This window comes from Ruditapes philippinarum, unplaced genomic scaffold (genome assembly GCF_026571515.1).
Source record: "Ruditapes philippinarum isolate M1 unplaced genomic scaffold, ASM2657151v2 ctg2202_1_1_1_1, whole genome shotgun sequence".
Lineage (NCBI taxonomy): Eukaryota > Metazoa > Mollusca > Bivalvia > Venerida > Veneridae > Ruditapes > Ruditapes philippinarum.
In genome coordinates this window covers 85145-97869 of record NW_026865318.1, presented here as the reverse complement: position 1 = coordinate 97869, position 12725 = coordinate 85145, and the positions used below count along the sequence as shown (strand labels likewise).

The 12725-nt window shown below is 35.9% G+C and overlaps 1 protein-coding gene across 1 annotated transcript; it reads right to left on the bottom strand.

Moving 5' to 3' along the window:
* Positions 1–1585: 1585 nt before the first annotated feature.
* On the bottom strand, positions 1586–2663 carry LOC132728619 (uncharacterized). The gene has a single exon (XM_060714291.1). It carries the CDS (start codon positions 2540–2542, stop codon positions 1586–1588), a length of 957 nt encoding a protein of 318 aa, XP_060570274.1. The 5' UTR covers positions 2543–2663.
* Positions 2664–12725: the final 10062 nt, after the last annotated feature.

The following is a 12725-nucleotide window of genomic DNA, read 5'->3' as shown; positions in this document are numbered from 1 at the left end:
ATTCAGTTTGGGTAGGTATTCTGGGTGAGCATGTCTTATTTATAGAAGTACCGTGTCACATTGAAGGTTCCATGATAACCGCCATATGAACACATCTGCGGATGTATCAAAATTCTAAATGTTACCAGTTCATGTTAAATGTTGAATTTTGCTTAAGCCGGTGCTAGGGGGCGTGGATTGTAACTTGCACTTTCCAGTACCGTCTATGAACAGGCTCAATCAAACCGAGCCTGCAACATTTTCAATTTTGCCGTGTTGGGCTTTCTTTAGGGATTCTGTATTTATCTATTTTATTTATAGCATTTCATGTTTCTATTTAATATATCCTTCAAAATGACGATGAGGATGTTCCACCTTGGACTTATAATTCCCCGGAAATAAATATTAACCTTTCAAATATAAAAAAGCATCAAATTCACCTGAATATTTCAAAGAGAATTTTCTAGCAATTAAGGAAGAACATGAAGATTTTATACATATGTAGTGGTGGGGTTTCTTCAGTAAAACAACAGTGTATGATGTTTACTATGTTTTTTTCAGGTATAGAAGAAACCTATAACAAAATAAATAGATTATAATACAAATAACAAAGAGAAATATAATACAATAGAAAATTCATGAATTGCATATTTCATAATTTACAATAATTACAATATATACATTATAAACATTTCACAATTACAATTAAAATAAATATATACATACCAGGCTTTAAATAGATGAGATCTAATTTAATAGTTATGAATGATAATCAAACTTATCAATATTTCTATGAAGAAATAGTATAATTATTTTGAATGTACGAGATGTTACTGCCTTGAATGCAATGAAAGGAGTGGTCAGTTACCAAATAATATAGATAAAATACAGAATCCCTAAAGAAAGCCAACACGGCAAAATTGAAAATGTTGCAGGCTCGGTTTGATTGAGCCTGTTCATGGACGGTAATGGAAATTGCAAGTTACCGTCCACGCCCCCTAGCACCGGCTTAAGCAGAATTCAACATTTATCATTCCAAGAAATATTAGCTATCCCAGAACCAAATCATCAAAAAAATAACTTGCATACCAAAACCAATCATCCATCACTCAACTTGCAAAACCAGTTCAATCACCCATAACAAAAGGAACAAAGACAAACATGAACACAAAACACCACAAAAGATTTAATTGGCCTTTAAGGGAAATAACTACCGTATTTATTATAAAAAGTGATCTTGGCTTAATTTAACCTTAACTACACACTCCCCCCTCTAGTTAAAAATGACTACGGCATTATCCTAAGCAACAATTATTAATGAAACCTGGATTTATGAAAAAAAATAAGATTATAATCAATTCGAAAAACAAAAATGCAATTCACTGTATATTCATATGACGACATAAATATATCATATTATTTAAGATATACTGCCATCCTATGACTATTTTGCAATAGTTAAACAGTAAAATATAAAGAAATATTGCAATACAGTAGAGTTGTCAATTCTACTTGAAAATAATAAATACATAGCCCATACCTCCATACATAGGACCCATGTGAAATTTAAAAGGACTGCATAAAATGAAACAACATTATACAACACTTATACCCATTCTCCATATCTATCTGGTGGATGTATCACACGTCTAGGGCGTGGGATAGGGCGTGAAGATGAAACGGGCGTATGTACTGGAATGACTGGAATAGTCACTGGAGTACTTGGTCTACTCACTGGAGTAACTGGTACACTTACTGAAGTAACTGGAACACTTACTGGAGTAACTGGAACACTTACTGGAGTAACTGGGATAGTTACTGGAGTAACTGGAACACTTACTTGAGAAACTGGAACACTTACTGGAGTAACTGGTACACTCACTGGAGTAACTGGGACATTGTCTGGGGAATATGTCACAGGATTGGGGTGAATCCTGGGAACAAATGAAGGGATAGAAATAGAAGGAGCATCAGAAGAATGTCCATAATAAAGGCGAGTATTGCGACTGCGAGTAACTGGAAATCTCCTCTGTGGTATGATGTATACACCAGATGATGATTCAGAAGAGCTAGAATCAGCATCATACTCTTTCTGTATAGGAACACGTCTAGGTTTTGGTTTAGGCTTAGTTTCAACAGGTAAATCTGTATCTTCTTCAGGGATAGAAATAAATGGAAGAAGCATATTTCTGTGAAGGGTTCTGACAGGACCTTTTCGAGACTCAAGTTGTACTTTATATACAGGTTGCTCAGGAAATGGTATGTCAATGATAACAAAAGGATCCTTCTCCCACTTATCTGCCAGCTTCTGTCGACCTTGAAGATTGACTTTTCGGACCAAAACAATATCGCCTACAACCAATTTGTTCTCGCGAACTCTACGGTCATATTGCTTCTTGTTTTGATCAGCCCGCTTCTTGGCAACATCGCCAGCTAACCGATAAGCATATTGAAGGCGTTCCTTCAAACGAGAAACATAAGTAGTAGGAGAAAGATGTTCAGAGTTAGAAGGAAAAGTACCAAGATTGGCATCAACAGAAAGACGGGGATGCCATCCAAACATAAGAATATGATAAACAAGATCAACAAGGAAAGGCGGCGTTCAATGAACGCAACCCCCACATGACCCAGCAACAAGAACCAATGGCAAGGAGCCCAGGGGGACCCCAAACAAAAACAGGACAGGGCAAAGACAGAGCACGGATAGGTTATTTATTAAATGATAATTAATTTGTAACTGATTAGGAATTCAAAGAAAATAAAAATAGGCCCACAAAGGGGAAGGGGACAGGAGACCGGGGGGGAGGGGGTGGGGAGTAATCAAAGAAATAAAAACTAGAGGCAATGGGGAAGATAAGATAGTGAGGAGAAAAGCCTGTCGAAGAGTTCTTGGTGGCGTTATAAGCCTGCACAAGTGAAGGAACAAAATCTGCCCACTTAGATTTGTCATCTTCTGCCAGAGTACCTAACATTCTGAGAAGGGTCCGATTAAATCGCTCCGCTGATGGATTTCCCATAGGGTGGAAAGGAGTGGTTCTTGTCTTTCGAACATTTCAATCTTGCAAAGTTCCTTGATGACTCGACTTTTAAAATTCCGCCCCTGGTCAGAATGCAGCTGCTCTGGAAAAGAAAAGTGGACAATAAAATGTTCATATAAGGCACGAGCAGTGGTAGTCGCCTTTTGATTACGGCAAGGAATAGCCTTGGCGTATCTGGTAAAATGGTCGGTAATGACCAAGACGTCCTCATACCCTCCTTTGGACTTCTCCAGCTTCAAGAAATCCATACACACAAGTTGCATGGGTCTTGAAGTCTGGATTGGAACCAATTCTGCGGCAGGTACAACCGGTGTCTTTCTGCAAATACAACTTTTGCAACCTGAAATGCGACTATTAAAATCTGCCTCCATGCCAGGCCAATAAAAACGTTGACGAGCTAACCATAGAGATTTATCACGTCCGGGATGGCCAACATTGTCATGAACACCAGTAAAAGCTATATTCCTATGAGAATAAGGAATAACAAGTTGTTGTACTTCTTCTCCATCCAGAGTGGCGGTACGATAAAGAACACCATCTTTAATAGAAAGACGAGAGAAGGCACGAAGAAGAGATTTGATGTCTTTCGACATCTCCTCGCCCCTTGGACTAGAACCAGAACGTAGGATGGAAAGAACAGAAGATATATCAGTGTCTTTAGACTGTTCTACCGCCCAATCCACTGGTCTGACTGCAGCTTCAGAAGGAAAAGATTCCTCATTGGCCATATGAGGGACCTCATCTCCCGAGCAACATTCAGCAGAAGAAAGAGAGACAGAAGCAGCAAAGCACACTGCCTTGACAGCATCGCTGAAGAGTTGTGGTCGGCGAGATAGCCCATCACAATCTTGATTCTGTTTGCCTGACTTATATATGATTTCAAAATCATAGGCAGACAAAGCAGCAATCCAACGATGACCTGTCGCGTCCAACTTAGCAGAGGACAGGACATAAGTTAAAGGGTTGTTGTCAGTAGAAACAAGAAATTGGTTGCCATAAAGATAGTCGTGAAACTTATCAAAGACAGCCCATTTCAAAGCTAAAAATTCAAGTTTATGAGCAGGGTAATTACGTACACAACGTCTTAAACCTCTGCTGGCATAAGCTATGACATGCTCTGAGCCATCCTGCTCTTGAAGTAACACGGCCCCTAATCCAGACCCACTCGCGTCGATATGGACTTTAAAGGGTTTACTGAAATATGAAAAACAAGATCAACAAGGAAAGGTGGCGTTCAATGAACGCAACCCCCATATGACCCAGCAACAAGAACCAATGGCAAGGAGCCCAGGCGGACCCCAAACATAAAAAGGACAAGTCAGCAAAAGCAAGAACAGGAGAAGTAAGTTTTTCCTTAAGAATATCAAAAGAAGATTGCTGGGCATCACCCCATACCCATATAGCAGTCTTTCTAGAACGCTTGGACTTAGATTTGGGAGAATTACCAGTAAGTCATTAAGGGGTTTGGCCAACTTGGAATAATCCTTATTAAATCTCCTGTAAAAACCTGCAGTTCCAAGAAATGTCCTTAATTCAGCAATGTTCTTAGGGACTGGCCAAGAAGAAATAGCAGAAGTTTTCTCAGGATCTGTAGAAATACCATTCTCAGAGATAACATGCCCTAAATAAGAAACGGACGTTTTGAAAAATTAACACTTAGAGCCTTTAAGTTTAAGACCATGAGAAGATAAACATTGAAAAACATTTTCAAGCCTAACAATATGCTCCTCAAAAGTTTCAGAAAAGACCAAAATGTCATCAACAAAAACAAGACATTCACGCAAAAGAAGGTCACCCATGGCACGTTCCATGACTCTCTGAAAAGTAGCACCTGAATTAACTAATCCAAAGGCAAGCCTATTGAATTCGTAAAATCCAAGATTACCAACAGAAAAAGCAGTATAGGGCTTTGAATCTTCCTCCATCTCAACTTGCCAGTAACCACTGCGTAAGTCAAGTTTAGAGAAAAATTTAGAACCCACTAAAAGGTCTACAGTGTCATCAAAGCGAGGAAGCATATAGGCATCTTTTCTTGTTCTTGAGTTAAGCAATCTAAAATCAATACAGAACCTAAATGAACCATCCTTTTTCCGAACAAGAACTACATTAGAAGAAAAAGGAGAGTCACTTGGCCTGATGGCACCGCAATAAATCATATCCTTAAGGTGCTGCCTCACCTCTTCATACATTCCAGGGGGAATTTTCCTGTAAGGCTGCTTAAAAGGGTGTCATCATTTAAAACAACTCTATGGCGTGTGTCAAAAGCTATCGATTTAGCATTGTCATACATAGCACAGCATACCCACGATAAATTTGTGATATTTTTTGACTCGCTTTCTGTTTTAATATCCATTAAAAATAAAAAATCTGACAATATCATGGTAAAGAAACTTCTTTTGCGATTTCATGATATACTAAAAACAAAATGTGTTAAATTATATTGAATTCCAAGCCATGTAGGAATACGAGGAAATGAAAAAGTAGATGCTTTAGCTAAGCAATCATTAAATTTTCAAAAAACTGACTTATTGTTACCTGCTTGTGATTTTAGACCGGCTATAAATAAACTCGTATCATCTGAATGGAAAGCAAATTGGGACAATGCCGTTTTTAATAAACTTCACGATATAAACCCATCTCTTGATATGTCAACATCTCTATCTCTGTCAAACTGCCGTGATCAAACAGTTCTTCTTCGATGCCGAATTGGACACACTAAAATTACCCACTCTTATCTCCTCACAAATGACAATGCCCCTTTCTGTGTAGGTTGTAATGAAAATTTTACTGTCAAGCATTTTCTTCTTGAGTGTCATGATTTTTCACAGGCCCGTAGTAGATTTTATTCTGTAAATCCACTCAAAGAACTTTTTAATACAATTACATCAAAAAACATAATTGATTATTTAAAAGAGATAAACTTGTATTCTAGGATCTAATTGGCTCATTTCTATTGTCATTTACAATGTTTTACATAATATTTTAAGCCTATTATAGCATTCGGCACGATATGGCCAGTTATGTGTTGACGTGCTGTAAAAATCCAAACAAACAAACAAATAATCATTTTATTTAGAGAGATATCAAGTTAAGCACCATCTCTCATATGAAGCACTTTTAAGTTTTTAAAGTGATTGACATTTAAGCACTTTGTAACACTTGAAACTCCAACTATCACTGACTGCTTTTGTTTTATGCGATCTAATTATCTGATCCAATCTTATCCTATCTAATCTATATTGCTGTCTTTGTGGATAAAAATAACATCATGCCTGTCAGAAGCTAAAGCAAAAAGCAATTACATACAACTGATGTTAAATAATAAATTCGATCTGAAATCTACTTTTATTAAATATCTAAGTTTATCTCTTTCTAATAATCAAATGATGATTTTATGGAATTGTATTAAAGAGTGAATTTACACAATAAAATCTGTTATGGGCTTGTGAAAAATCATGACATTCAAGAATAGAATGATTGACAGTAAAATTTTCATTACAAGCTACACAAAAACGGGAATTGTCATTCGTGAGTAGATAAGAGTGGGTAATTTTAGTGTGTCAAATTCGGCATCGAAGAAGAACTGTTTGATCATGGCGGTTTGACAGAGATAGAGATGGTGACACATCAAGAGATGGGTTTATATTGTAAAGTTTATTAGAAACGGCATTGTCCCAATTTGCTTTCCATTCAGATGATAGGAGTTTAAGTATACCCGGTCTAAAATCACAAGCAGGTAACAATAAGTCAAGTTTTTGAAAATTTAATGATTGTTTAGCTTAAGCATCTCCTTTTTCATTTCTTCGTATACCTACATGACTTGGAATCCAATATAATTAAACATATTTTATTTTTAGTATATCATGAAATCGTAAAATAAGTTTCTATATCATGATATAGTCAAATTGTTTATTTTTAATGGATATCAAGACAGAAAGCGAGTCAGAAAATATCACAAATTTATCGTGGGTATGCTGTTCTACGTATGACAATGCTAAATCGATAGCTTTTGCTTCAGCAGTTAAAATTTATGCATATCTGGTAACGTCACACTAGATGTAAAGTTATTTTCAAACACAGCCGCACCTACTTTGCAACCTTCTTTTGAACCGTCCGTATAAATATGTATAACATCTTCATGTTCTTCCTCAACTGCTGGAAACTTTTCTTTGAAATATTCAGGTGAATTTGATAAATTTTTAGCCCACCAGAGCGGAAGGCTCAGGGTGAGCTATTAGTATCAAAGGGGGATGCTCCGTCGTCCGTCGTCATGCGTCAACAATCCTCTCCTTCTCTGAAACTACTGGACAGATTTACTTAAAATTTGGTCTGAAGCATCCTTGTGACAGTCACATTTGAATTTGTTCTTGTCATTCCAATTGGCCCCTTTTAGAAGTTTCTAGGGCTAAAAATAGAAAAAATTTAAACATCTTCTTCTACAGAACTAATGGATGGATGATCACTAAACTTTGTCTGTAGCAATCTTAGATAGTCTTTTATCAAGTTTGCTCATATTAATTTTAGCTGAAAATAGAAATACCTTTAAACGTCTGTTTCTATAGAACCAATTGATGGACGATCACCAAACTTTTTCTGTAGCACTCTTTGGAAGTCTTTTATCAAGTTTGCTTATATTAATTTCATTGATCCCTTTAAGGGATCTCTAAAGCTAAACAAAAAGAAATAATTTTAAATGTCTTCTTCTACAGCACTAATTGGTGGATGATCACCAAACTTTTTACAGTTGGACACTACGCTTTCCTCTTTTGATTACATCTGACGGACCAAGTGGGAGACTCTATGATGGATAGTTCGTAAAGCCCTTTGGGACTGAATTGTCTTAATGTTCGTCTTCTGCCTTGCTTCGTCGGGCCCTTGTAGGTGATTTTCTTGTTGCTCTGTCTTCCTTTAGGACATTGAGTACTTTTGTTGTGGTCATTGGGTTTACTTTTATATGTTTCTACATGATCATTTTAGTGTTTTACTTATTTAACCTTTTGTAACCATGACAACTGTTAGAATTTCACTTGGCGGGGATTCATTTTATTTACACTGTCTCGTTTATAGGATTATGGTGGGGCTAAGAGCGAGGTTTGGTGCACTATTAACCGGTTTAAACTCCCCAGCAGTCATAATTATGCTGATGACCGTTCCAAGGCGGCGCCCCACTCTGTTCCTCAGATGTATGTCTATGTTGTTTCATGCTGTTTTGGTGGCACTTTTGCTTGTGTCCCTTGTTGTTTTCTCGTCTACGGTGGGTGTCTTCCCCGTTGCCTCTATATTTTGTTTCTTTGATTAACCCCCCCCCATCACCCGGTCTCCTGTCCCCTTCCCCTTTGTGGGCCTTTTATTATTTTCTTTGAATTCCTAATCGGTTATGGATTATTATTATTTTCTTTGGGTTCCTGGTCGGTTTTAAATTATTTATCATTTAATGTTTAACATGTCCGTGCTCTGTCTTTGCCCTGTCCTGTTTTTGTTTTGGGTCCGCCTGGGCTCCTTGCCGTTGGTTCTTGTTGCTGGGTCGTGTAGGGGTTGCGTTCATTAAACGCCGCCTTTCCTTGTTGATCTTGTTTATCATATTTGTCTGGCCCCTTTAAGTGGGCTCTAGGGCTTTGGATTCTTATTGAAAAATTGTTATCATCTATGCTTTACAGTCGGTGTTCTGATCAGTGCCCTTCCGTGACTGTTGTCCGGCTGGGCACCTGAGTGTTCTTGTTAGCTGGAACGTGTATGCTCATACTGGTTCGATTGTTGACGTAAATGCCCCCTTTAGTGGGCTCTAGGGCTATAAATAGAAAAAAAATCTTTGGACATCTTCTTTTACAGAACTAAATGATGGATGATTACCAAACTTTGTCTGTAGCAACCTAATGTAGTCTTTTACAAGTTTGCTCATATTATTTTGATTGGCCCCTTTTAGGGGCTGCTATAGCTAAAAATAGAAAAACATTTGAACATCATTTCCTTCCGAAATCACCAAACTTTGCCTGTAGCACTCAAATGTAGTCTTTTATAAAAGTTTGTTCATATTCATTTGATTGGTCCCTTTTAGAGGCAGCTAAAGTTGAAAGTAGAAATACCCTTTAACGTTTCCTTCTACAGAAGTAATGGATGGATGATCACCAAATTTTGTCTGTGGCATTCTTAGGTAGTATTTTTTCAAGTTTGTTCATATTAATTTGATTGGATCCTTTAAGGGGCTAAAGCTAAATATAGGAGAACCTTTGAACATCATCTCCTAATGAAATATTTGATGGATGATCACCAAACTTGTCTGTAGCATTCTCATCATCATCAAACTTGATCAGGATGCTTGTCTAGGTGATAGCTTGGATGAGTTCGAACATGGGTCATCTCGGATGAAAAATTAGGTCACTGGAGCTAAAAATAGAAAAACATTTTTAACACTCAAGTGGTCACATTTTTGAATCAGTCATAATCAAACTTGGTCAAGATTTTTGTCTAGGTGATAGCTCGGATGACTTTAAACATTGGTCATCTCGGATGAAAAAGTAGGTCACTGGAGCTAAAAATAGAAAATCCTTGTTAACACTCTAGCGGTCACATTTTTGCATCAATCATCATCAAACTTAATCAAGATGCTTGTCTAGGTGATAGCTCGGATGAGTTCGAACATGGGACATCTCGGATGAAAAACTAGGTCACAGGAGCTAAAAATAGAAAAATCTTGTTAACACTCTAGTGGCTACTGTTGTGATCAAAATATTCTGTTAATTGGTATGAAAGTTTGTTTTGATGTTTCCTAAATCAAGATCGAATATGGGTCATCTTGGATAAAAACTAGGTCACAACGCCCAAATATGGAAAAACCTTGTTAACATTCTAGTGGTTACATTTTCGACTCAATTGTCATCAAACTTGGGTCAGGATGCTTGTCTAGGTAATTGCTTGGATGAGTTCGAAATCGCATGTGAAACTAGGTCACCAGAGCTAAGTATAGATGTTGTTAACACTGTAGTTGCTACTGTTTTGATCCAAGTATCCTGGAAATTGGTCTGGAAGTTTGTTTTGATGATTTCTAGGTCAAGTTTGAATATGTGTCACCTGGGTAAAAAACTAGGTCGCCTTGTTCAAATATGGATAATCTCTGTTAACACTGTAGTGGTCACATTTATGACACACATGTCATGAGACTTGGTCAGAATGCTTGTCTAGGTAATTGTTTGGATGAGTTTGATAAGTCAGGTGAGCGATCTAGGGCCATCATGACCCTCTTGTTATAAATAAACAATAAACGTGTTTTGACTACACTCAAAGAAAATTTCTTATGTTGTAAACTCTTCACGCTATAGGCGATCACAGTAAAACTATAATGATAAAAGTGTCATTAAAAAACTTTTTTATAGAAAAGACCAACTTTACTTGGCCAATAATAGGATATGCAGCTTCCCATACATAGTTTATTCATTCTTTTGTCCAAATAAGACATTTTCAGTAAGAATTTCATAAATTTCAATAAATTTCTATGATATAAGATATCTTTTCATTATAAAAGGGAAACAATTTATGTTGGAATATGTACATATGTTATTCAATTTTTCCAAAGGAGGTTCAATTGCTTGGAGAAAGTCTTAATGTCATGACCTGTTTATGATGTGTAAATACCTTTCAGAACTAGAAATCGGACATCATATTTCATCATTGTAAGGTCAGTTGTAGGTCATTGACCAGGAAAAAAAGGCCTAAAGAAACATTAATTGTTTCTCCTGTACCTGACTAACAAAGATGAGTTTGTATGCTTAATTTTGTTACTGAATTTTGTTAAAAATAGTATTTTTATTTTCTTTCTTTTTTCTTGAATTGGATTTAAACTTGGAAAAAGCACATTTTAATAAATTTTGGGACAGACTGTTGAACATATTTTCATGTGCATAATTGAATTTTGGTATCAGTGGAACTGCTTTTGATATTTTCGAAACCATTGCACATACTTTCTTGTTTTTCATGCACAAAGACTTGAAATTTGTAATGATGTACAGAGACTTGAAATTTGGACCAGGAATGAAATGTCTGATGCGAAATGAATTAAGTTATCAACTGACTACTTTTGATATTATTGTTTGATATTGTTTTACCTAGGTTGTCGTTTTTTTGATGTACCTGTTGGAAATTTGGACAAGGGGTTTAATTTCTGATCCTGAATTGAATTTTGATATGACCTGGCTTACTTTTGATATATATTGATATCGCTTAGCCTACCTTTTTGTCTTATATGTACAGATTTGAAATTTGGACCAGGGGTGTAATTTGTGTAATTTTTGATGTTGAATTTAATTATAATACATGTTTTGCATGCGACGTTTTGTGTTTTCATTAAAAAAATTATAAAAAAATTAACCCTGCTCCAGTGGTCATTTATTCTGTATTTATTCTACATAGTCTCATAGAACAAACTTGCAACATACATATTTTTAACAAAGCTTTTCCAAAATAGAAGGGCAAAATATTTTAATTCATATTCTGAAACGTGAAATGATGGGTTAGATGAGTGATCTAGGGTCATCTTAATGGTCCTATTTTTTATTATGTAGAAAAAAGGTAAAACAATAAGTGTTATGAAAGTATATTACTAGAGGGGCAAGTTAAAGTTAAGCTGAACTTGCTGAAAGAGTTGGCCTTGACTTACAGCAAATTCTTTAAAAAATAATTTCCAACAATGTAAAGCCGTTGTTTCTGGTGAGAAACTCAGGGCCGTCATGGCCCTCTTGTTTGTATTTGAAAGGGAATTATAAGTCCAATGTGGAACATCCTCATCGTCATTTTGAAGGATACTGTTTGGATTGATTTTAAGTTTATCTAAATCATCTTTTAAACGAAAGCCTAATGGTTTAATTTCCTTTGGTTTGTTAACAAATTTTTCAGTATAACTTGTCTTGAAAATAATATTTTAGCTGGATTTTTGCTATAAGATGAAATTCTAGTTGCATATTGTATGGTATCTAGCATTTGAATATATGATTTTCTTGCAGAACCATAGACTACAGAACCATAATCTAATTTTGATCGGATAAGACTGTATAATTTTTGTAATGTGGGAGAATTTGATCTCCAATTTGTATAAGATAAAACCTTAAGTAAATTTAAAGCTTTTAGGCATTTAGTTTTCAAATGTTTAATATGTGGTATAAAAGTTTTTTATCAAATATAATTCCTAAAAACTTCATCCACTTCTGGAATTCTAGAACCAGATATGTAAAGTTCACGGTTATTATGTTGTTTCCGCATTCGAAAAAAATGAACACATTGAGTTTTTTACTTTTAGAATTAAAAAAACACTTTCTATTGCCCACTCTTGAATTTTATCTAAATTTTGTTGAAGTTGCCTTTTAATTATTCGAATAATTTCCGATCGATAGCAGATAAGAAAATCGTCTATATATAGAGAACAGTCTTTGCATGGTGTAAGAGCGCTAGCAATATTTTGTTTATTTTAAGGCCACAAAGTGTAACAGAAAGTATGCTTCCTTGAGAAACACCTTGTTCTTGTTGGTGGTCCTGGGAACCAAGTCTTAATTTAAAGTGCCTATCGTTTAAAAATCCAGAAATGAAAAGAGGAAGTCTGCCATTTAGTCCAGCATCCTTTAGATCTTTTAGGATACCATATTTCCAAGTAGTATCGTAAGCCTTCTGAAGATCAAAGAAAATTGATATCAGGTGTTGTTTATTTACAAAGGCTTCTCTAAT

Coding starts and splice junctions, on each gene's coding strand:
- LOC132728619 (XM_060714291.1), bottom strand. CDS start 2,542: ATGTTTGGATGGCATCCCCGTCTTTCTGTTGATGCCAATCTTGGTACT.